A 26,864-nucleotide genomic window follows, 5' to 3' on the forward strand; every position below is an offset into this window, starting at 1 on the left:
ATAGGGATTTGAACCCCACTCTTCCCAAGTATAAGTCCAGACTCTTACTGCTGCTCTATCCCACTTGGCAACAAATGGGACATCATAATAATGTCAAATGATATTCATGAAACAAATTCACTCAGAGGTCACACAATTTCTTGAGTAAAAAATGTATACTGGTGAATTTAGATGGCTGGCACAAAATTAATCACCATAAAATATTTCAGGACACTAACGAGGAAGAAGAAATGTGCCCACATTTCACATGCACTACATCAAATATTGAGTCACTTACAAAACTCTTGTTAACCACTTAGCTTGATCTGTAACTAACGCAGAAAGAAGCTTGCGGAAATCAACACATGGCATCAATCATAGCAAGAAAATATTACATAGGATCCAATGGATCTATTATATTGCACATGAATAGTAATGGTGGCTGACTGACTGAAGGTGTATCATTAAAAAATCCTGAGTTTACTTCGGTACTGTGCTGTATTCCAGGATAGGCAAAAGATACTAAACTGAAAAAATTAAAAATATGACTTCTGTGATTGAGTCAGCTACAAGATTATACAATTATGATCAAATATGAATTTAAGTGTCCTAGGTAAGTGAAGACAATACTTTCTTACTACCTGGAAAGAAATGAATCATGTGGATAGACTCTGAGTGAAATACAGGGAACTTTATAATTACATAGGTAATGCTGTAAAAGCTACAATCCTTTCACCTCCACATAACTTGCTGCTGTTTTGCTTATGGTGCAAATTTCAGTTATCACTGAAACAAAGCAATACAAATATACAATTACCTCGGGATGAAATACGGTTGGCTGCCAATTCTTCAGCTGTAATAATACTGCTGTCATCCTCATTCTTTTCACTTTCCTCTTTGGTTTCATCTGAAACTGGTTTGTTCTCAGGGAACATAAGACCAAAACTTCCATGAGCTTCTGCTTCTATATTTTGGGCTGCAGCCTGCACATCATCTGTTTTTTCTGCAGATGCAGGAATGAGTTTTGCTGGCAACTCAATTTTTTTTACAGTCATTTCACATGGAGGTTTTTCAAAAACTTCCTCTGGTTTATGAGTTGGTTTTAATGTACTTGGAGCAGCAGGTAAGGGCTTCACAAATTTAGGTCTTTTAACTATCTTCTTGTTTTGTGAAGACTTTCGTTTCATTGGTACAATCTCTCTCGGCATTTGGTTTTCCAGATCACTTTCTATCTCAGACTCGTCCTCTGATGACTGTATATCTTCTTCTTCCACAATATCCGTCGTATGGCGAGTGCCCTCGTTAGTTTCAGGAAATACGTCCTTTAAGTTACAAGATACGCCTGCTTCAGGAAATATATTTTCAAAAGGCGATGGTAGATTCATTTTGTTCATTAAGTGCAGCACCTGAGTGTAGAATTTTGGCACAGATGCAAGAGCCCGCGAAATGTTTGTGAGTATTGCAACAGTAGGAGGTGGGTACTGATACCTTAAATGTGCCGGTGGTGGCTGCAGGAAGTTGACTGATGAGTTCCATGAATTTAATTTGTGAAGAAATGCTTCATAGTATTTCTGAGAATTTTCTTTTTCCTCTTTTGTTGCTTGAATGCTGAAATTAGAATGAAATTTCTAAGTCAAGCGCTTTTTCTTTAAGAAAGAACAACAAAGAAGAAGTTAATTAGGGGAACCACACATCGTATTCATGACCAATATTATGATGTAAAACATATATACCTCTTACAGAAACACATTTAAATATGCAGGTGCCATGACGAGTTACCCCAGAATATTATTTCGTAGGAAATGAATGAATGAAAATATTAAGTCTCTTATTCCTCTGTTCCTAAATTATGGATAAAAGGTGAACTAAAACACTTTCATAGGTCTCCTATTTAAGTTTTCATCACTATGGATGAATAACTTAGAAAGTTTTTCTCACATTCCTGCTTTCTGTCAGCAGAGCACATTAACCAGAAGGGGCTATTATTGATAGTAACAAACTGGATACACTGTTTCATCAATGGATAAATAGTCCATATGTGCAAGTAGCATCTGTCATAATCACGTCATTTACTACACAGGCAGAAAAAGCTTAAGGATGAAAGTAACTTTTTCATGAAGTGTCACTGCCAAGTAACATAGCTTGATGGCAGTTAGGCCATACATATAAAGAACTGCTGTGGTACAGTACAGAAGGTAACTAAAAGAAATGCACAATGAGACAAATGGATGTGACACTTTTATTCAAGACCAATAATTACAATGAAGTCACACGAATCGTGATGGTCCCGTGTACATTACAAATGCAGCAATACATCCTTTGCAATGTGCTGCCATGCTGGTCACAAGGAGGGTAAGGGGTTCTTGTGGTAGAGCATTCCATCCCTCCACCAATGCAGTTGTAAACTGCTTGATGGTTATAGGTGCATATGGGCGTGTTGCAACACACCTCCTCAACACACCCCACACATACTTGATGGGATTTAAGTCAGCGAAATGGGCAGGCCAGTCCATTTGCCACATATTCTCTCTTTACAAGAGATCCACCACTGTGCTGTTCAATGCAGGCATGCACTGTCATCCGTAAAAATATAGTCAGGGCTGAAAGCATCCCTAGAAAGATACACACGGGGACGGAGTAGTGTCACAATAACATTGCAAAAGATTTGGAGGTCAGCACACATCTGCAACATTATTCCTCCCCATAACAGCTGAACCACCAAAACAATCATGTTCGACAATGCTGGATGTACCCTTACGTGACGAGGTATGGGAACAAATAATGTACCCAAGAATACAGTCAGACTTGACCAATTCAGTGGTCCAGGTGTATCGTTGTGGGAGTTGTAATGTTGCACGAGCATACTGACCTCCAAATCTTTGAACATTGTGTTATTGTGACACTGTACTCCTGCCCCATGTGTGTCTTTTCAGGGGTGCATTTGGCCTGACTTCATTTTTATGGATGACGATGCATGCCCACATTGTACAGTGCAGATGGAAGAGCTCTTTGAACAAGAAGATATTCAGTGAACAGATGGCCTGCCTGTTCCCCTGGCGTAAATCACATCGAGCACACGTGGGATGCATTTGAGAGACCTATTGCAGCATGTCCATGTGCATCAATCACTGTCTGGCAGCTATCAACCGTGCTGGAGGAGGAATGGAATGCCCCACCACAAGAACACCTTACGATCTTTGTAGGCAGCATGGAAGCACAATGCAGAGCATGTACTGCCGTCCGTGATGATCGTACGAGTCATTTATAATATCTGGGAGACCATCACAAATCACGGTGACTTCAGTGTAATTATAGTCTTTCAATTAAAGTGTCACTTCTGTTCATCACATCGTGTATTTCTTTCAGTTACCTTCTGTAATATACCGCAACAATTCTTTCTATAGACAGTCAAATTTTCATTGAGCTATGTTATTTGGCAGTGACACATCCAAAAGTTGCTTTCGTCCTTATTTTTGCACACCCGTGTATTTCTCTGTTGACGCTTTTTTAGTATACTTGATAGTGATATTTCACTTTAGGCTTTCATAGTGTATACTGCTGATGACATCTTTTTGTGTTTCCACGTGGGTGGTTGCACTGAAATTCTGCAATGTTTAGATAAGTGCCACCTTCACCAGAAGATGATGAGAGTGTCACTCATTCAAATGTTGTGGAATTTCAGTGCAGCCAGATAGATGGAAGCCTAAGAATATTTCGACAATTGTACCATCTAAAAAAAATACTAATTCTGATCCTGTTATCAAACCCTGCTGAAAACTCAATTTCTTCCCATGCTAATGATGAGGTGTTCTGCTGTGTATCACTTGAACAGTCTAATGTGAATGCATCCTGCTTCTTAAACACGAATTATGTACGGCATGAGGTGAATTGCATTTACTATAAAATGTTACATCCCTAATAGAAAGTTATGACTGACACAACTAAATGCCTTTGTAAAGTTGGATAATATCCCAATTTGTTATGTGTTCAGTGTCTGGACTCATCTTATTATGGAGAAGTCTAATAATGGACTAGTGAATCTGTCTGGAATAATACATTGAATTAACGATATACATACAGCTACGAACATTACATTAAGAGATTATAATTGTTTAGTGCCTTACACAAATACACTCTGAGGGAGGAAAAAAGGGATGTATCATTCAGGAAGTATCCGAATGGTGCAGAAATCGGTAGATATGACGTATTTGTACAAACGAACAAACGAATGTATACAATTTCATAAAAACTGGGTGGTTTATTCAAGAGAAAGAGCTTCACAAATTGAGCAAGTCAATAACAGGTTTGTCCACCTCCGGCCCTTATGCAACTAGGTATTTATAACTTTTTGGATGTCCTCCTGAGGGATATCATGCCAAATTCCGCCCAGTTGGCATGTTAGATTGTCAAAATCCTGAGCAGGTTGGAGGGCCCTGCCCATAACACTCCAAACATTCTCAATTGGGGAGAGATCTGGTGACCTTTCTGGCCAACGAGGTTTGGCAAGCACAAAGACGAGCAGTAGAAACTCTTGCTGTGTGCAGGTGGGCATTATTTTGTTGAAATGTAAGCCAGAATGGCAGGCCATCAGGGGCAAAAAAATGGAGTGTAGAATATCATTGACAAACCATTGGGCTATAAGGGTGTCTCAGATGACAGTCAAAGGGGTCCTGCTGTGAAAATAAATGGCACCCCATACCTCCACTCCCGGTAGTCGAGCCATACAGTTGGCAACAGTTACATTCACACATTACTGCTGTCTGGGAAATATCCAGACACATCTTCACAGGTCATCGGAGCTCAAATCAAAGTGGGATTTATCACTGAAGACAATTCTACTCCTGTCACTGAGATTCCAAGTCAAAAATGTGTCTCGAGGCACTCTGGACTGCGGTGAGATACCACCTGAATGTTACCTGCAATAGAGCCCAACTACCAGGAGTGTTGCCCTGGGATGCAGCCTCTCTTCACAGCAGGGCCCCTCTGGTTGTCATCCACGGTGCTTTGCAGCACTGCAATATGCTGATGATATTCTACACTCTGTTTTGTTGTGCTTCACGGCAAGCCGTCCTTGGCTTACATCACGGCGAGATAACACCCACCTGCATAAAGTGAGAGTTTCTACTGCTAGTCTCTGTGATTGCCTAACTCTGCTTTGGCCAGCAAGGTCGTCAGATCTCTCCCCAACTGAGAATGTTTGGCGCATTATGGGCAGGGCCCACCAACAATCTCACATTTTTGATAGTCTAATGAGCCACCTGGACAGAATTTGGCATAATATCCCTAAGAAGGACATTCGACAACTGTTATCGATCAATGCTGAGCCAAATAACTGCTTGCACAAGGGCCAAAGGGGAACCGACATACTGATTTACTCAATTTGTGAAGCTCTTTCTGTTGAATGAATCGCCCAATTTTTCTGAAATAGAGAACAGGCACTTGTATAGTGGCATAAACTACATTCACTTTGCTTGTACACTCTACAGGGTGTATCATAATTAATGGCATAAATGCGTACAGTTGAAAGTACAAGATACTAGAAGCAAAAAAGTCTCAGTAAACATACCTTAAGAGCTATGAGCAATTTTTCATCTTTGATACTGTGAAACAAATCTCTTCCTCTGCAAGTACTTTGCGTTCCATATTTTGGGTAGTGGTAGTATGGACCAAAATAAGAAATAAATGTCTGGCAAACGTGCTCTAAAAGGCATACCTTAAAAGTTACGAGCATTTGATCATTAGAAGAGTTGTGTTTCAGAGTAGCAAAGATGAACAAGTGTTCATAGCTCTTAGGGAATGCATTTTAGAGCACATGTTTACTGGACTTTTTTTCTTGTTTTGGTCCGCACTACCAGTTCCTCAAATATGGAAAGCAAAGAATTTGCAGTAGAAGAGATCTGTTTCACAGTATCGAAGATGAAAATTGCTCGTAGCTCTTAAAGTGTGCATTTTCGACCCTATGTTTACTGAGACTTTTTTGCTTCTAGTATCGTGTACTTTCAACTGTACACGTTTATGCCATTAATTATGATACATCCTGTATATAGCACAGAGTTGGAATTGCTTACACTGAACAAGATTCATTATTTTGTATTCTGCCCTTTGCTTGCAACACATCTGTGTAATTGCAGAAGTATTGTAAATTTCATTTTGCACCAAAATTCATTAATACGAATTGTTGGAGTGTTTGTCTAGCGAACTGAGAAGCAGGCTTCCTTGACACCACATTTTTTTGCGATGAGAAGGTGGATGAACACTAATGCAACAACCCAGAGGCTGGCTGCCACAAAGTTTTTTTGTCATGGGCTTTTCTGTTTTGCTGGCACTTTAATTCTACTTCCTTTGCAGGGGTGTGTTTACATGTTTTAATAGTATCTCTTATAGCCTTTTTGCTAATCAGTGTTTCCAGGTGGGTGTTGCAGAAATTTTCTTTGCCTGTCTGCTTACTTTTATAGCTTGCATTGTCTGTTTATTACATTTGCCTATTTCACAATGAGCAGCTCACCTCTCCCACCCCCTGTTCAGGCACCACAGCTGCAAGCAATAGATGCAGTGCAGAAAACACAGATGTTTCAGTTTCAGACGCAACAGATCTCAACTCTATTAAATGCAGTACAGCAGTTACTAGCCACTCAAGTGAGCAACACAGCGCAAAATGCAACAATGATAGCTCAGAGCGCCATACTGCCTTTTCGGCAGTTTAACGAAAAAGAGGAGGAATGGCTTGAGTGGTTGCAACAGTATGAAGCCCACATTTCTCAGAACGTATCAAGTACTGTGAAACTACATTACTTTTTGTCAATAGTAGGAAGTGCAGTTTTTTGCCTCATTCAGAAACTGTTCCCTGATGCTACTCTGAGTGAACTTTCCTGTGATCAGGTTGTAGATTTACCAACTAACAATTATGACCAACAAGGGAATGTGGTGGCAGCTAGGTACCAATTCTTTACTTGCAAGAAAAAGTCAGAACAAACTTATTGCGAGTGGGTAATAGATTTGCAGGATATAACGAGGAATTGCAAATTCAAACGTGCTTGTAGTGCTTTACATTCAGATGTTATGTTGCATGATGCAATCGTGTATAATGTAACTGATGTCAGACTTAAAGAACAGATTTTGAAACAGTTTGATCCATCATTTCAAACTGTTGTGCAAACTCTAGATAAGTATGATTCAGGTGTTGTAGCAGCTGATAAAATTGAGCAACCAACAATTTGCAGGGTTGAGTCGCCCCTTGCACACGACCGGCCAAGTAGACAGAAACAGCTCTCGAGCGTCACGCTGCATAAACAGTTCTCTAAACAGGTGAACAGAATTAAGTCATGCCCTCAGTGCTATTCACGGCACAACCGCCAAGATTGTCTGACCAGACAAGCACAGTGTTATGCTTGTGGCAAGGAAGGTCACGTACAATCCATATGTTTGCAAAGGAACAAACATAAGAATTCCGCACATTCACAAAAATTTAGTCACATAGACCATTTAATCAATGTAGTGTATTCAAAGCCTGTTGCAGGCATTAGCAAAACTAGCAAGCAAACAGTTTCTTCAGTGCTACGCAGTCCACTGTAGAAAGTAAGAGGAAAGTTCTGTTGCTAGGTAGCAGCCATGGAAGAGGTGTGGGCCAGATTTTGCAGGAAAAATTAGGTGACAGGTACCACGTCACAAACTTTTTCAAGCCAAGTGCATGTCTTAGCCAGGTGGTAGAGGATATAGGTTCCTTGTGCAAGGGTTTCTCAAAGCAGGATCATGTGATGATAATGGGTGCAGTGGGAAACAGTATTGATAGGGATCAGGGCTACAGTATTGAGTGTGACCCGGTGAAAATAGCCTCTGCAACAACCCATATCAATGTTGGGCTGCTGCCTGCTTTCATGCGGCATGATCAGCCCCAATTGAACTGCTCTGTCAGGAGGGTAAATATGGAGTTGGACCAGTTGCGTAGGGTGGCCACTCTGTCAGACATTGGATTTGTTCCTGTCGAGGCTATTGATAGGGGGGATTCTCACAACAGTAAAGTAAATAATAATGTTACCATATTTAACAAAAATATTGGTGGATTAAAGAAAAAAGTAGATTCTCACAAAAGTAAAGTAAAAAATAATGTTACCATTTTTCAACAAAATATTCCGGGATTGAAGAATAAAGTAGATGAGCTCCTGGTTTGTTTAGATGACATTTAACCTGATAATATAATAGATACACTATGCCTGTCTGGGCATCACACTGTGTCTGATATGGAAAAGGTAAATATCAGTGGTTATAAACTAGCTGCACATATGAGTAGATAGAATAAGGTGAGAGGAGGAGTTGCCATATATGTCAAAAGTTATCACTGTGTAAAAACCTTAGATACAAAAAAGTTTTGTCTAGAGCAACATATAGAAGCATGTGACTTAAACTGAAGGAGGGCTCTTTTGTAAGTGTAACAATATATAGGTCCCCTTCAGGGAACTTTCATTTATTCCTGGGAAGCTTGGATGCCTTGTTGTACTATGTGTCAGATAGGGGAAAGCAAATTATTATTTGTGGGGACTTCAATGTTGATTCACTGAAAGAGTGTAATAGGAAGAATGACCTGGAAGTCTTGTTCGGTTCTTTCAACAAAATAAGTTTAAAAACATCAATTCTTGTCCTGTTGAGAATGGCCTTTCTGCTCATGGTGCTCAGCTAGTTACAGTATATGACATAGCTCCTTTCAGTAATTCAAAACTACCCTCCAAAGTTGTTCAATTAATGAAAAAAAAAAAATGGCTCTGAGCACTATGGGACTTAACTTCTGAGGTCATCAGTCCCCTAGAACTTAGAACTACTTATACCTAACTAACCTAAGGAAAAACACACATCCATGCCCGAGGCAGGATTCGAACCTGCGACCGCAGCAGTCGCGCGGTTCCAGACTGTAGCGCCTAGAACCGCTCGGCCAAACCGGGCAGCTTCAATTAATGGCTCAACAATTAGAAATTTCAGGGAAAATCTTCAGCAATTAGACTGGGATGAGGTGTACAAGGAACCTGATGCTAATTTAAAATATAACTTATTTCATGATACACTTGTAAAAGAATTTGAAAACTGTTTCCCCAAGAAAGTAGTTAAATCTAATTATAAGAAACTATGCAAAAAACCTTGGCTTACTAAAGGAAAAAAAGTATCTTGTAACCACAGAAGGGAACTGTATCTAACAACAAGAAAGACTAATGACCCAGAAACAGCCAAATATTATAAAAACTACTGTGCTACATTAAGAAAGGTTATTAAAAAGTCCAGAAGCATGTGCATCATGTCTGAGATTAACACCTCTGATAACAAAATCAAAACAATTTGGAATATTATTACAAGGGAGACAGGGCAACCAAGAGTACGGGATGACGGCATTACCATCAAAGCGAATGGAAACTTGACAAACAACAAGCTGGAAGTCGAAAACATTTTGAATAATCATTTTTTAAATGTAGAGAAAATAGGATCTAAATGTTCAATAGATGAAGCAAGGCAGTTACTGGAACAGGCCTTACCCGCACAATTTCATACAACTGAAATTCCACCCACCCCTCCTTCTGAAATTAGAAAATAATAATCTCTCTCAAGAATAAAAGCTCACATGGAATTGATGGCATTTCCGGCAGGATAATAAAAGCTTGTTCCCAAGAAATAAGTGGGATTCTTAGCCACATATGAAATAGCTCTCTGAAGCAGGGTATTTTCCCAGACAGACTGAAGTATGCCATTGTTAAACCACTGCATAAAAAAACGGGACACGTCTGATGTCAACAACTACCGCCCAATCTCTCTTCTGACTGCCTTATCCAAAATTCTTCAAAAAGTAATGTATTACAGAGTAGCTTCACACCTTTGCAAAAATAAAGTTGTAACAAAATGTCAGTTTGGTTTCCAGAAAGGTTTTTCAATGGAAAATGCTATATATATTTTCACTAATGAAATATGAAATGCTCTGAGTAACCGGAAGACACCCGTTGGGATTTTTTGTGATCTCTCAAAGGCTTTTGATTGTGTAAATCATGGAATACTTCTAGATCAGCTCAAGTACTGTGGTATGAATGGGACACTGCTCAAATGGTTTAAATCATACCTAACTGGAAGAGTGCAGAAAGTTGAAATAAGCAGTTCACATAATATGCAAAAAACTGGTAATTTCTCAAACTGGGGAACAATCAAGAATGGGGTGTCACAGGGTTCTGTCTTGGATCCTCTGCTGTTCTTAATATATATTAATGACTTGCCATTCTATATTCACGAAGATGCAAAGCTGGTACTTTTTGTCGATGACACAAGTATAGCTATCACACCCAACAGACAAGAATTAACTGGTGAAATTGTAAATGATGTTTTTCAGAAAATCATTAGGTGTTTCTCTGCAAATGCGCTCTCATTAAACTTTGACAAAACACAGTATATACAGTTACACACAGTAAATGGAATGACACCATTAATAAATATAGACTTCAATCAGGAATCGATAGCTAAGGTGGAATATTCAAAATTCCTAGGTGTATGGATTGATGAGGGGTTGAACTGGAAAAAACACACTGAAGATCTGCTGAAACGTTTGAGTTCAGCTACTTATGCTATTAGGGTCATTGCAAATTTTGGCGATATACATCTCAGGAAATTAGTTTACCACACCTATTTTCATTCTCTGCTTTCGTATGGCATCATATTCTGGGGTAACTCACCATTGAGTAAAAGAGTGTTTATTGCACAAAAGAGTGTAATCAGAATAATTGCTGGAGCTCATCCAAGATCATCCTGCAGACACTTATTTAAAGAGCTAGAGATCTTCACTGTAGCCTCACAATATATATATTCACTTATGAAATTTGTTATTAACCATCCAAACGAATTCAAAAGTAATAGCAGTGTACATGGCTACAACACTAGGAGAGAGGGTGATCTTCACTACTCAGGGTTAAATCTAACTTTGGCTCAAAAGGGGTAAATTATGCTGCCACAAAAGTCTTTGGTCACTTACCTAATAGCATTAAATGTCTGACACTGGGCCATATAGCATTTAAAAGGAAATTAAAAGAATTTCTTAATGGCAACTCCTCCTGCTCATTAGATGAATTTTTGGATATAGTAAGTGGGTAATTTCCCCCCCCCCCCCCCCCCCCCCCCCTCCCAAATAAATAAATAAATAAATAAAAATATTATGTGTCTTGTAATATTTTGTGTAATGTAATATATTGTATAGACACCTTTTATTAACCTGACATGTTCCACATCATTACAAAGTGTCATATTCATGATCTATGGAACAAGTACTAATCTAATCTAATCTAATCCAACAAACTTTTTGTTCATTTACATATTAGTGGAAACATGTGAAATTTCAGATGGACACAGGAGCCTATGTTATATTGCTGAGTTGTAACACATATGAACTATTAGGCTCCCCATGCCTCTCTAAAACTAGCACACAACTGATGGCTTATAACAGACAAGACATTCCCATTCTCAGAAAATGTACTTTGCTTGCCATATGTTGCTCGCATACGTGAACTGTGACTTTCACTGTACTACTGTCATGTGATTGTGTGAATATATTTGGCCTTGATTTGTTTGGCTTTCAAATTCAGGGCAATGTGTTGTCAGTGACTGTGTTCAGTGCTAAAGACAGTGTAGCTAGCTTGTTGAAAGAATTCCCTGAACTCTTTTCTGAAGCTTCAGGCAAGACTAACAATTTTATTGCACATATTACTATGAAAGACAATGCTCAGCCAAAATTTTGCCGGGCCAGGACTGTTCCCATTGCATTATGGGACAAAGTGGCGGCTGAACTTAAGAATTGCAAGATAGCGCAGCTATTGCGCCCATATCAGCTAGTAAATGAGCAAGTCCACTGGTCTTGCTCCCCAAACCTTCAGGTCGCATTCGCCTTTGTGTTGACTTTAAGTCTACAGTCAACCCACAAACAGTGATTGATACTTATCCATTGCCACGCCCAGAGGATCTCATGAACAGATTACGCACTGGTTGCTATTTTTCAAAAATTGATTTGTGCGATGCATATCTTGAAACACTACTAGATAAAGAATACCAAACTGTGTGTGTTGTGAACAGTCATTTGGGCTTGTTTAAATATTTGTGTCTGTCTTTTGGCAGTGCTTCCACACCCATCATTTTCCAACGGTATTTGGAACAGCTGACTGCTGGACAAGTGTGATTTTTTAAAACCCGAGTTGCAGTATCTTGGTCATGTCACAAACAGTAAAGGTGTACATCCTCTTCTGTCACATTTTTCAGCCATACATGACTTACCAGTTCCTCGCAATGTCATGGAATTGCAGTCAGTTTTACGGAAAATGAGCTATTATATTTGGTTCATCTTGAATGCTGCACAAATCATAGCTCCACTGCATCGCTTGCATCACAAGAACATCACCTATGTTTGGACAGATGAGTGCCAAGACGCTTTTCAAAAACTTAAAGATGCCTTGCTCTTCTCTCTGATCCTCACAAACCAGTTTTGCTGCAAGTAGACGCTTCCTCTTACGGAATTGGTGCAGAGCTTTTGCACAGATTTGGTGATAAAAGACAAGCCTATTGCTTTCGCATCAAAAGTGCTGTCCAAAGCTCAGTGTAACTATTCACAAATAGAGAAAGAGGCATTCACTATTGTGTATGGTGTCACTAAATACCACCACTATTTGTATGGCAGAAAATTCTACTTAGTGGTGGATCACAAGCCATTGCAATCCTTATTTCATCCAATGAAGCATGTTCCTGTACAAACTGCCCAAGAATTGCAAAGATAGGCTTTGTTGTTGTCTCAAAATCAGTATGAGATTGTGTATCGTCCAACAGCTCGACATGGTAATGCAGACACACTTTTACATCTTCCGATTGGCCCTGATACAGACTTTGATGCTTCTGCTGCATCTTCTTGTCACATCGATGCTCAGGATTCTGAATTGCTTCAATCTTTTCCTCCGGACTATAGGAAAATTGTACAGGCCACAGTAGCTGATTCAGGTTTGAACATTTTGCTAAAACACATTTGCATATCTTGGCCTCGCTCATTGCATGTCATAAAGAACTCTGCAGTGGACTGATACCTTGCATGGCAGCATGGCCTCGCTCTACAGCAAGGTGTGATTCTTATTCAGACTGACATTGGACAGTCATATGCCTTGATCCCCAAAGCTTTGCAAAAAGAAGTGTTGCAGTCATTTCACTAAGGACGCTGGGGGATTGTTCGTACGAAACAGTTAGAATGTCAACACTGTACACGGCAGGATATGGACACCCAAATAGAACAGATGACTTCACAGTGTCACACAAGTGCACAAAAAGCTCTTAAGAAAGCACTAGTGGTCACAGAAAATAGCACCACTGTAGCTACAAAATTCATGTAACAAACAGCAGCATTAATATTCTCAACCTTGATTGAGTTTTCTTTCAGCTCATCTTCATTTTCATTCTCGATCACTGTTTGTTACATTTAGATACCATTTTAGCAATGATGGGCACACTGATCCCTTAGTACAAACTCACGACACTTAAAATTCCTGCACTTCTATTACTAGACTGTTGTTATTGTGGTCTTCGTGAAAAGACTGATTTGATGTAATTCTACAGATTAATCTATCCATCAGTATACCAGACTGTTATATGGATATCACAAAGTTGCAGAGAGAAAAGTGTAGTCCTACATCACAATTATTTGTATAATTAAATCATGACAGAATTACTCACACAACAGATTTTTTTTCAACATCACATATGACATAAAACTATTATCTAATGAACCAATTTAAACTTACATTGGAACTTTCTCACTTGAAAGTACACTCCCTTTAGCCTCCCGGGAAAATTCGACAGTAAGCCGATGTCCCAAAACATCAAGCTGATGAAGCCTCTGAAGAGCATGTTTTGCTTCTATCTCTGAATTGAATCTGCAACAAACAATGTTCAACATACATAATTTTCACTCGAAATAAATGCATTACCTCAGACGATATTTTTTTTTTTTTTATTTTACCTGGCAAATGTAAGATTACTCTTCTTTATTTTTGAACTTATGCATTTCACCTGGATTGCTCCAAAATGCTTGAGAAAGTCTTCTTTTTCCTCATCAGTGAAATCTGATGGTAAATGTCGGACAACAAGTGTACTACTGGGAATCATCTGCAGAGAACAATATGTGACAATTACAATTACAAATGGAATGTTGGGTACTTGATTAATTGCTTTTTATTTGATCCATTTATCCTGTAGGATCATAAAGTGTGCAGCAAGTGCAGATGTAATATAGAACATATAAAGAATACAAATCATTCAGTAGCACATATTTTCTTTAGAGTGACACTTTTATTAATCTTTCTAACACTAATGATTACACAGAATATTATTTACAGATTTAATTTATCATGTAACCTTTAACACTGTAATATTCCTTTTCCACTAGATAGTCTCTGAACAGCTAAATTTGTATTTACTCCAGAGTAGTTGTTTTTTTGACTTATGTTAATAATACACTTTTTAAAGAAGTACTGGTGTGTAAGTAACAACATGAAAATATATTTTGCCACACTCTTAAGAATATTAATGCTTTTTCCATAAAGTGTACTACCGAGCTGGAGGTACCTCATAACAATCAATTTTTTTTAAAGGTAAATATTGTTCAGTTTGGCTTTCACTTACAAACACTTTTCAAAGAAATTATTATGTAAGTAAGGTTCTGAAACTGAAAATATTCAATAACACTCATTGTAGAAAGTGACATCTACAACTTGACTTAAATTTTTAGGTCCATTTAAATGAAAAATGTGAAACACTTTTGAAAATTAGTAAAAGAGTTCTTCTTCTTCTTTTGTTTTGGCCATCTTAGGACCATGTTAATTCGCTTCAGCTTTGTTTCTTCTGGTCTTTTTCTTTCCCAATATTCATTCATTCTTATACTTTGCAACCTTCTTCGTTCTTCTGTCCAAGATGATTTTGCTCCGGGTGTCATTCTGTCCTCGAAAGCTTGAAGGCCTGAATTTTCGATTTAAAAATCACCCTGTTGTAATATCTTTTGTTCCGGTGTTCTCATTTCTCCCAGATCTCTTTGCATCTCTTGCATACATGGTACTTTGGTTTTCTTGTTCATCAGAAATTGTGTGATTTGCCGAGTTAACCTCTCCTGGTCCATTCCGAGGATGTGTCAAAAGAACACGCTCCTTTTCCTGATGACGTCAGAAATTTTTTCTACCTTGGTATACAGTTCCTGGTTGGCTCAGTTTCTAAATTGACCATCTTCTGTTCTTCGAGGTCCTAACATTCTCCTGAGAATCTTTTGTTCTATCAGTTCTACCCTCTTGAACACTCCGGTTCTTGCTAAGTTGATAGCTTCTGCTGCATATAGAGCTTCAGGGCGAATCACTATTTGGTAATGTTTCAATTTTGCATTTATCGAAATACTCTTCTTATTGTAGGTGTTGATAGTTTATATGCTAAGTTCATTTTGTTTATTCGTGCTCCCATTGCTTCTTGTTCGGCCAGTCCAATGTCTATCCATTCTCCAAGGTATTTGAAACTCTCCACCTTCTGAATTTTACCTCCTTCTATTGTCATCCATCTCGCTGTCATAATGTTTGTCATATATTGTGTCTTCTCGATAGAGATCTGTAGGCCTGTCTATCTCTGCAGTTCTGTGGTTTGGTTAACTGCCTCTTCTAGTGATCTGGACAACATCACAATGCTAGACAACCTACCTGTACTCCTTTATTCGTACACCCTCCCAATTGTATACACCCAGTCCTTTCATTCCTTGTCACCACTCTCTGATCACCTTATCGAGGACACAAAGAGCAAAGGGGAGAGTCCGTCTCCCTGTCTCACCCCCGTTTTAATCTTAAAGGCCTCCGACAGTTTTCCTCTAAACTTGACCTTGAATGTTGTGTTGCTTAGGATCTGTTTAACCTGTTCACTGGATTTTCTATCAAAACTCATCTCCCTAAAATTTGGAATGGTGCATGTCTGTCTACAGAATTGTAGGCTTTCTTGAAGTCTATGAATGTAAGCACAAAGTTTTTGCTCCTCTGTTTTTGATAAGCGATTATCAGTTTTAGATTCAGGATCTGTTCTGCACATGATCCCTCCTTTCTGAAGCCTCATTGGTACTCATCAATTTGTGGATTTAGTTGTTCTTTCACTCTATTTAGCAGTGCTTTTGAGAATACCTTATAGTTTACAGGTATTAAAGAAATTCCCCTGTAGTTCCCAGGTTCCATCTTATCACCTTCCTTGTGTATAGGATGTATTAGTGCCGATGTCTGACCTTCTGGAAGTTGCTCTTCTTCCCAGATTTTTCATATGATTTGTGTTAGTTCTATGATCACATTCTCATTCGCATGCTTTAAGAGTTTTGCGATGATCGCATCTCCCCAGATGCTTTGTTATTTTTCAAGGTTCTTATAATGTTCTTAACCTCTCCTATAGTTGGTGGTTCCGAGTCGGGGTTTGGTTCTTTCTCATTGTAATTGAATGTCTTGGATGGCGCTTCACAATTCTGGAGGTCTTAAAAGTATTCCACCAAGATATGACTGTTTTTCATGGCTCCATACACTGTATTTCCTTCTTTATTCTTAAAGCTGAGGTTTGGAACATCATAGCTACTTAAGTTGGTCTTGGATGGTCTATAGAAGTCTCACCTGTTATTCTTCTGGAAGTCTTTTTCTATTTGAGTTAAATGTTCTTGAAAATATTTCCTCTTGAGATTTCTGATCGTTTTAGCAGTGGTTTCCATTACTTCTTGTAAGTTCTTTAGATTTTCTGGTGTTTTATGAGACCACCAATCAATCCACACTTTCCAATGCTTTTCAATTGCTTTATCTCCTTCTACCGACCACCAAGCATGTTTCTTCCTCTTCTCCAGGCAAACTGTTTCCTTTGCACCGGTCAATCAGTGCATCTTTCAACTGTTCCCAACCTTGATAGTTCTTCTGATTCAAGCTCACCTTAAAATCTTTGCTAGCTGTAAGTTTCTCAGTATCATACTTCACAATACGTGTAGTGATTTTAGTCTCTTGGTAGAATACTAATTTTTATTTTGGATAGAAAGTAACCTGAGTCTAAATTTGCACCCCTGAGGACTTTGACATTTTGAATTTCCTTCTCTGCATGTCTTGGTATCGCTACATGGTCAAGCTGAAACTCTCCTACTGATGGATTGGGAGATACCCATGTTTTCTGTTTTCTTGCAAGGTGTTTAAATGCCACTGATTACATTATCAGGTAAAAGGTCTTACAAATTTCCACTAGTCGTTCGCCATTTCAATTAGTCCTGTTGTGGGCTGGATAGTTGCCAATTATGTTTCTGAACTTCCTCTCTCTCCCTAACTGAGCACTGAAGGCTCCAAGTAGTATGATAACATTCTTAGTTGGAATCTTGGATAGTGTTGCCTCCAGATCTTTCCAAAATTCTTCTCCTTTCTCTGGGTCAGTTTTATTAACCTTATTTGTGGGAGCATGTACATTGACCAAGGTATAAATCTTATTAGCTCCTCTAAAGACAAGTGTGGAAAGTCTACTGTTTCTGGAGCTGAAGTCAGTGATGGCTCCCAGGAGTTTTGAGGAGTGAGTTAACATTGAAGGTAGCAAAGTATGACACTTTCTTACTTTTCAATCTCTTGCATGCTGGTGTGAGCTCCCCAGAATCTGTTGGCTCACTAATGCTGTCATTGACAATGGTGGATTGGTTACCACCTGGGGTAGTGCTTTCTATAAGTGAACTTGCCATCATGCTGAATCGAATAATTTATCTTGGGGTCAACACCCAAGCATTCACAGGGTTACAACTGGGGTAATTAGCCTCAGAGGTGCCTTGAGATGTGGCCTGGCTTCTCTTTTATGGCTTACTTGGGTTCTAACCCTCCTCCTTTATCCAGGTTTGGGACAGGCAGCAGCATTTACATGTTACTCAATCCACCCATTAGTACTGCAGGAGAATTAATTAGAAACAATAATATTTTTTGAGCAGTCTACCTGACTAGATTACAATATTTTCAAAAGATGGGCATGAAGTCCCCACTCCCCATCCCATATTTCAAGGATTAATTCAGTGACTGATTCTCCTTGAAGATGGCTGTATGGTTATCAACGAAAATATCAGAAGAAGAAAACTGCTGTTCCAGATGCATGCTTGAAAGACAATTTAAAATTATATCTGTGGGAAAACAAGAAACACTGATACACACTTTGAATGATACATAATTGGCATCTGTGATATTTTTGTTTGGGTGTTTTAGCTGTACATGTTGTTTGTGTGTTTTATTATTTAGTTCATGTGGGCAGCACCTTAGACTTTTGGAAAAGATGATCCACTGAGAGGGCAATGGTTTGAATTGGTGTGGTGCCTGATTGTGAACCTTTTGAATATTGCAGTAGTAGCGTTTAGCTTTGTGCAATGACATCAACACAACTATTGTTATTATTTTCTCAATGTGAACATTCTGTTCGTTACTCGAATGTTTGAGCTTCTCCACACTTTTACTCCATACCGCAGGTGCAGTTCAAAAAATCCATGGTATTAGGTGCACAAAAGCTGAAAGCATATGGTGATAAGTTGCTTCAATAATGCATATGACAGAAGTGAATCTCTTATACATATTGTTAATACAGTTTTTCCATTTTAGCCAATTATACACAGTAATACCTACTGACCTAGTACATTCTACTTCCTCTAGACTTGTTTTAACCAGCTTGACATCTACGTGCTGAGACTTTTCTTTGCTTCTGAACATAGCAGACAGGTTTTTTCCTCGCATTTATAATTAGTTCATTTTCCATGAGCCACTGTGTTGAGATGTTTGCAGAAATATGAGCTCTTCACTCAAGCTGTTACATATTCTTTGTTGTCATGTCGCCTGCATAAAATAAACTTGCTTCTCTTTCTCTTTCACACCTACGTCTTTTATAAACAGATTAACATGAGACCAGTGGAAAATGTTATACACCTAAATCAGTGTGGAGGAGTCACTTGACTCCTAATGAGATTTGCATTGAAAACCCACAACATGGGTAAAGAAAGATTTATTTTCCATTTATTTATATTTGAATCAGAGCCTTATCTCAAAGTTATAACTCTTTTTTTATGCACTTCAGGTGGATGTCGTCAATCTTGTTTCCTTTCAACATTCCAATTCAACACTTCTTTTGCACTTTTGACCTGCCTGGTCCTATAGACACTTCTCTGTTTGACTGGGCTTCCTCCTTCTGAACTGTTCTTTTTTGTTTCTGCTCACGAGTTCATTTATCACCCGAAGAATATATGCTTCTCTCTACAGGTTATTTTATTGTACACAATCCACAAATTTATTGCTGTCATGTCTGGGATTATACACGGTTATAAATAGAAAATCAAATAGGGGTAATGCAGGAGTAGGTTTAATAATAAATAGGAATACGGGTAAGCTACTACAAACAGCATAGTGAATGCATTATTGTGGCCAAGATAGATACGAAGTCCACATCTACCGAAGCCCACCCCTACCACAGTAGTACAAGTTTATATGCCAACTAGCTCCGCAGGTGACAAAGAGATTGATGAAATGTATGATGAGATAAAAGAAATTATTCAAATAGTGAAGGGAGACGAAAATTTAATAGTCATGGGTGACTGGAACTTGACAGAAGGAAAAGGAAGAGAAGGAAACGTAGTAGGTGAATATAGAATGGGACTAAGGAATGAAAGAGGGAGCCGCCTGGTAGAATTTTGCTCAGAGCATAACTTAATCATAGCTAACACTTGGTTTAAGAATCATGACAGAAGGTTGTATATATGGAAGAAGCCTGGGGATACTAAAATGTTTCAGATGGATTATATAATGGTAAGACAGAGATTCAGGAACCAGGTTTTAAATTGTAAGACATTTCCAGGGGCAGATGTGGACTCCGACCACAATCTAATGGTTATGAACTGTAGATTAAAACTGAAGAAACTGCAAAAAGGTGAGAATTTGAGGAGATGGGACCTGGATAAACTGAAAGAACCAGAGGTTGTACAGAGTTTCAGGGATAGCATTAGGGAACGATTGACAATAATGGGGGAAAGAAATACAGTAGAAGAAGAATGGGTAGCTTTGAGAGATGAAATAGTGAAGGCAGGAGAGGATCAAGTGGGTAAGAAGACGAGGGCTAATAGAAATCCTTGGATAACAGAAGAGATACTGAATTTAATTGATGAAAGGAGAAAATACAAAAATGCAGTAAATGATGCAGGCAAAAATGAATACAAACGTCTCAAAAATGGGATCGACAGGAAGTGCAAAATGGCTAAGCAGGGATGGCTAGAGGACAAATGTAAGGATGTAGAGGCGCAGATCACCCGGGGTAAGATAGATACTGCCTACAGGAAAATTAAAGACACCTTTGGAGAAAAGAGAACCACTTGCATGAATATCAAGAGCTCAGATGGGAACCCAGTTCTACGCAAAGAAGGGAAAGCAGAAAGGTGGAAGGAGTATATAGAGGTTTTATACAAAGGCGATGTTCTTGAGGACAATATTATAGAAATGGAAGAGAATGTAGATGAGGATTAAATTGGAGATATGATACTGCGTGAAGAGTTTGACAGAGCACTGAAAGACCTGAGTCGAAACAAGGCCCCGGGAGTAGACAACATTCCATTAGAACTACTGACAGCCTTAGGAGAGCCGGGCCTAACAAAACTCTACCATCTTGTGAGCAAGATGTATGAGACAGGCGAAATACCCCCAGAATTCAAGAAGAATATAATAATTCCAATCCCAAAGACAGCAGGTGTTGACAGATGTGAAAATTATTGAACTATCAGTTTAATAAGTCACGGCAGCAAAATACTAACACAAATTTTTTACAGACGAATCGAAAAATTGGTCTAAGCCGACCTTGGGGAAGATAAGTTTGGATTCCGTAGAAATGTTGGAACACATGAGGCAATCCTGACCCTATGACTTATCTTAGAAAATAGATTAAGGAAAGGCAAACCTACATTTCTAACATTTGTAGACTTCGAGAAAGCTTTTGACAATGTTGACTGGACTACTCTCTTTCAAATTCTGAAGGTGGTAGGGGTAAAATACAGGGAGCGAAAGGCTATTTACAATTTGTACAGAAACCATAAGGCAGTTATACGAGTCGAGGGGCATGAAAGGGAATCAGTGGTTGGGAAGGGAGTGAGACAAGGTTGTAGCCTATCCCCAATGTTATTCAATCTGTATATTGAGCAAGCAGTAAAGGAAACAAAAGAAAAATTCAGAGTAGGAATTAAAATCCATGGAGAAGAAATAAAAAGGTCCCGAGTTCAAGTCTCAAGCCAGTACACAGTTTTAATCTGCTAGGAAGTTTCATATCAGAGCACACTCCGCTGCAGAGTGAAAATCTCATTCTAGAAACTTTGCAGTTCACCGATGACTTTGTAATTCTGTCAGAGACAGCAAAGGACCTGGAAGAGCAGTTGAACGGAATGGACAGTGTCTTGAAAGGAGGATATAAGATGAACATCAACAAAAGCAAAACGAGGATAATGGAATGAAGTCGAATTAAGTCGGGTGATGCTGAGGGAATTAGATTAGGAAATGAGACACTTAAAGTAGTAAAGGTGTTTTGCTATTTGGGGAGCAAAATAACTGATGATGGTCACAGTAGAGAGGATATAAAATGTAGACTGGCAATGGCAAGGAAAGCGTTTCTGAAGAAGAGAAATTTGTTAACATGGAGTATAGATTTCAGTGTCAGGAAGTTGTTTCTGAAAGTATTTGTATGGAGTGTAGCTATGTATGGAAGTGAAACATGGACGATAAATAGTTTGGACAAGAAGAGAATAGAAGCTTTCGAAATGTGGTGCTACAGAAGAATGCTGAAGATTAGATGGGTAGATCACGTAACTAATGAGGAGATATTGAATAGAATTGGAGAGAAGAGAAATTTGTGGCACAACTTGACTAGAAGAAGGGATTGGTTGGTAGAGCATATTCTGAGGCATCAAGGGATCACCAATTTGATATTGGAGGGCAGCGTGGAGGGTAAAAATTGTAGGGGGAGACCAAGAGATGAATACAGTACACAGATTCAGAAGGATGTAGGTTGCAGTAGGTACTGGGAGATGAAGAAGCTTGCACAGGATAGAGTAGCATCAAACCAGTCTCTGGACTGAAGACCACAACAAACAACATGTCTGGGATATTGTTACAGACATGCATAAGCCATCTCCTGTAAGCAACCTTCACAAAATATTTATGAATCATTTGATCAACAGCATCCACATCGCACTTTGTGGAATTGCAGAAGATAACAGTTTCTGGTTTCTTCTTTCCTTCTTTGCTCACTGCTACTTCAAAATCTACTGAGCTGAGAGTAATGACGTTCTTCTTCCCTTGGTACACTGTCAGGGTGCCGCTCTTGTTTGTAGTCTCATTCAAGACGATAGTGAAATGTAAGCCAGAATTGTTCTTTACACAGCTGGGGATTTCTTTGTCAATTTTGTTCATTACTCTCACTAATGACATATTCTTCTGCCCATTTTCTTTAGAAGCTGATGGGCTGTGAAGATGATATGTCTGTTGTCATGTCCTTTCTTTGGTTTTGAAATAGCTCCTTGAGGAGGAATCTAATAAGTTTGCAGAATTTGTCATTATTATTTCATCCCTGTTAAAATTAAGCTTGTAAGAATGCTATAAAAGATCATCCAATGACATCACCTTTAGCATAAAAAGCTACTCTGGCTTACATGATAACAATCATGGTCTCCAATTCTTCCAACGATACGGACCAAGCAGTGCCTTTTTTCTCCACTCTGAGCATTTGGTTCTTAAAACAGCATCAGTTCACTGAAAAGAAGCTGGAAGGCACTGATGATAGAGTCATTCAATTGGTGACAGGCATATGAAGTGAGCCTTCCTCTCTCCTTCAGGTGTTCAAAGAGCTCTTCTCCCTAGAGATGGCATGTTAGTGAATTTCCATTCCATCCCTGGTTGCCACCCCCAGCGTTGCACCAGGTGACTCCTGATACCTGACTTCTGAAGACTGTTGTAGAAACAACTGACATGGGGAGACATCTACTGATTGTAACTCATTTTCAGTCCCACTTTTTTCATTGTGAGCTGGCTTTGGTAGATGACTACCATAGTATCCAAAAAGGTAATTTCTGATACAACATTTTGGTTCTCCAGAATACACAAAATTTCTTTAATAGTAAGATTAAATTGACACAACATAATTCAAAATGCCTGTTACAGGCCAGGAAAGCAGTATCTGAGTGATGTGTAGCTACAGCAACATGGAAAGGACAGACTGCTACTCACCACATAGAAGAGGCATTAAGATTGCAGACAGGTACAATGGAAAAAGGCTGCCAAAGTATTAAGCTTCCTGACAAAGTCCTTCTTCCAAAATAGAAAACAAACACATGGACACTGTCTCTGAGTACTAGGCAGTTGGGATCCAGTGCCTGAAGATAATGGTCATGTGTGTATGAGTTGTGGTTGGGTGAATGTATGGGTGTTTTCTATTTTAGCAGTCTTTTTCATCATGCCTGTTTGTTACTCTACACCTGCTCTATGTGGTGAGTAGCAATCTATCTTTTTCATATTGTTGTTTACCACCCAGGATTTTCCACTGCTTGATGAGTAACTACAAAAAGACACAACATACAATGAAAAGTTACGTTACAACGTCCAACATGAAACCTTCCCACAACGCATATATCACCTTTTGAGGTAGCAACTGTTGATGAAAGCAAAATGCAAGGCACCTTTGCAATTATGAGAACAGCAATACTGTAAAAATCAGTTACGCCAAGAGTCAACTGATTCCTCTCATTGTTCTAGGTAGGCCTATTTTTCATGAAATTTGCAAGAAATTGAGAAATGTCAGCAAACTGCAGCAGGGTACACCCTTCTCAAAAGCAGAACTGAGAAAATGGCACAAAGTTTGATATTAAAATGTAATTCATTACATGACATTCCAGAAATAAAAGTTGAAAGATGCCTTCTGATCCATTTGCCGTTGCAGTATGGCAATCCATATCTGTATCTGATAACTTTGTTTCTGAGTGGCATGAGTTCCATATTGGCATATACTATTTCCTGTTGCTTAGGCAAGACTCTATTCACTCGCCTCCTCAATGGCAAACTCCATAATTTTCCAGTTTTTGTAGAACTGTTTCCTGGGCAATGATACCGATTTCTTTGAAATGATCCAGAAATACTGCATATATATGCCTACAACATTTTCCCCATGGTTTGACTGTATTCTACAGATTTGCCCTTTCTAAACCATGTTTGTCAAGATAAATGACAAATCTATTAAATGTTTCCAGGATCTTTGAGAATCCTAACAATTCATCAGTCAAATCTTGGCCTTTAGTTTTTGAACAGTTCCTCTGTCACTTTTGTGTTAGTTTCAAGAATATGATAACATATGAGTTTGTTGATACCTTAGTGTCTTTCTTTATAGGATAGTTTCTTTCCTGTTTTAAGATCTCTAACACATGTACATTGGCCTAATTATCACTAGGAGTGTTAGTTACTTTTCTATCTGTAAACACTGTGTTGTCTGTTTTCAGTGACCTGTTATTTTCTTCTTTGTTTGGTCTCTTTTTACCAGCACTGATTACATTCCAAGATGACTTACATATCATTTTTTGACTTCACTATGATGGTATGTTTTTCAATATTTTGGTGTATTTTGTTTTGTTACATTTCATAGTTCTCAGTATTGGGGACTAGTGCAGCAGGGGATACAACCCGTCGGCTTTGGACAATGACGTCACAAGTGGCCAATCGAGAAGCGATTCTTCTTAGTGTTGTAGCTCCCTTCAGTGGCTGATAAGTGTTTTTTGGCTTTTTTTAAAAAAAATCTCACGAGATAGAATAAACAGATCCACTTTATTAAGCAATCAGTAAAAAAACGAAACTGAAACATAACAACAAAAGCGAAAATGGTAAACTGCTCTCTGGCGGCTTGTGACGTCCTTGTCCAAAGCCGACGGGTTGTATCCCCTGCTGCACTAGACCCCAGTATTGCCCAGCCATCTCAATTCCTGTAGCTACCTATGGTGTTCTAATATTTCAGTGGAGTGTACTCATTTTGTTTGCAATTTGCTGATAGTGACAAAAAATGCCAACATTTTTCCAAAGAACAAAACACCAGTAACTTTGTGACTTTCTAGTAAAATGTGATCTTACTCCTTATTTATGTGACAAGCAGAATGTATTTCTCATGCAAGAGTTAAACATGTCTGACTGAACTTCATATACAAACACATGTTGATCATGTCCACATTTCCACCATGAATAGAAATGCATCCTATTCTGAGCTACTTGTCTCCCATAGTTGCACCCATATAAAACTGTTTGCTCCAACTGGACATGTTTATGGCGGCCTACAGGAATCATCAAAATAGAAACAACGAAAAATCTATCATTGAACTCATATCTATTGTTTTGTAAACTTTTTTACTGAAAGGTTATCAGAGTAGTTCACTCCTTTCTAAGCGAAAGGCAGATTCACCGATGACATTGTACATAATATTTAAAACTGCCATTGCACTCTTTAATGTCTCCACTGGACAGAAATGAAACGAGCTGCTCATCACATTTCATTTCATGAGAGGGGGAGATCGAGAACATTAAATTTGGGGGTCTATTTTCACTGGACAAGACTGAGCGGAAGGAAGTGTGCAGCCAAGCGTTAACCTTAAGTTATTTCGGGAAGCAATATATTAATCACAATGTTTCACTCCTCCTGAATGTCGGTTGAGTGCCTTAATAATGCGTCTGATAGTTCGGTATGTCAATGGAGTGATAGTATCCTCTATTGGTGGCGTTTCTACTAGCCTATTTCTTGACTCTTTTCATGAGTGTAACACATTTATCTAAATTATGGATTAACACAAAATGTTACCCTAAGAGGACATCAGTGAAATATAGTACACAGAGTACTTCGACAACTGTATCCAAAGCATACGTTTTAGAAGGGCAAGTACCACATAAAGGACATCACCTAATCTGGTCTGTAAACAATATTATAAAACTACAGAGAAAATTCATATAAATATTACCACAAACTATGAAAAACTGCTATACGACACTTCAACTAACCATTGCACAGTGATAATTAAGCCACAACACAGAAGAAATGTTTCGTACAATCCTAATACTCTGAAGCAAAACCCAACCGCACTTTAATACTATAGCAAGTATACAATATATGTAATTACCTTCACTGTTTTGTGAGTGGGTCGCTACTCATTTGACATCCTGAATATAAGAAACACGAATGACATAATGAAAATATATAGGTAGCAAAATTAATTCGTGTCTGCAAATTCTGAGGTGTCAAAATCAGTTGCGCAGTTCATAATTCACGTCACATTAAACTCTAACAACTGCTCCGCGTACACATGTACTCGTATGTTTGTTTACTTTACGCCACACAAGAAACAATACACTAACCACAACAGTATTTCAACAGTGTATCACAACGTCAATACACAAATACAGTATCGATCTATCGACTAAAGGCCTGTCCAACACAACGATGTGCTTGCACAAATATGTGTGCACATGAGGTCTGTGCAGACGGATTGTAGGGTGTGGAGAGAACATTTGCGCAGAATGAGATCTCTACAAACATGTAAGTTGGAGTTGGTGGTTTGAGCAAAACCACTTAAATCTGCCGGTGTGGGTCACATTCTGCCAGAGAGAAGCATTGAACAATGAGGGGACACCTATATATCGTCTCGTTTTTTATATTGAGTGATTGAAAGTCTTAAAATTTGTTTGAGTTTCCTAGTAAACAAGTGGGTTTCATCGCATTGTGTTTCTTATTACAACTTCTGCTACGTCTTGCACTCTGAATTGCATTGTAAATACGTTGGGCGAATTCTGCTTGATTTCTGC

General features: G+C 38.7%; 1 protein-coding gene across 1 annotated transcript in view; it reads right to left on the minus strand.

The window, feature by feature from the left end:
- LOC124605565 (RNA-binding region-containing protein 3-like) overlaps nt 1-26,446 on the minus strand; it is a 40,168-nt gene extending 13,722 nt beyond the window's left edge. The window contains exons 1-4 of the mRNA XM_047137338.1: nt 26,183-26,446; nt 13,982-14,127; nt 13,764-13,895; nt 797-1,587 (exon numbers count right to left, since the gene is read on the minus strand). Coding sequence (XP_046993294.1) covers nt 797-1,587; nt 13,764-13,895; nt 13,982-14,127 — 1,069 coding nt within the window. The 5' untranslated portion in view covers nt 26,183-26,446. The remainder of the gene's footprint in view (nt 1-796; nt 1,588-13,763; nt 13,896-13,981; nt 14,128-26,182) is intronic.
- Nucleotides 26,447-26,864: the final 418 nt, after the last annotated feature.

This window comes from Schistocerca americana, chromosome 3 (assembly GCF_021461395.2).
Source record: "Schistocerca americana isolate TAMUIC-IGC-003095 chromosome 3, iqSchAmer2.1, whole genome shotgun sequence".
Lineage (NCBI taxonomy): Eukaryota > Metazoa > Arthropoda > Insecta > Orthoptera > Acrididae > Schistocerca > Schistocerca americana.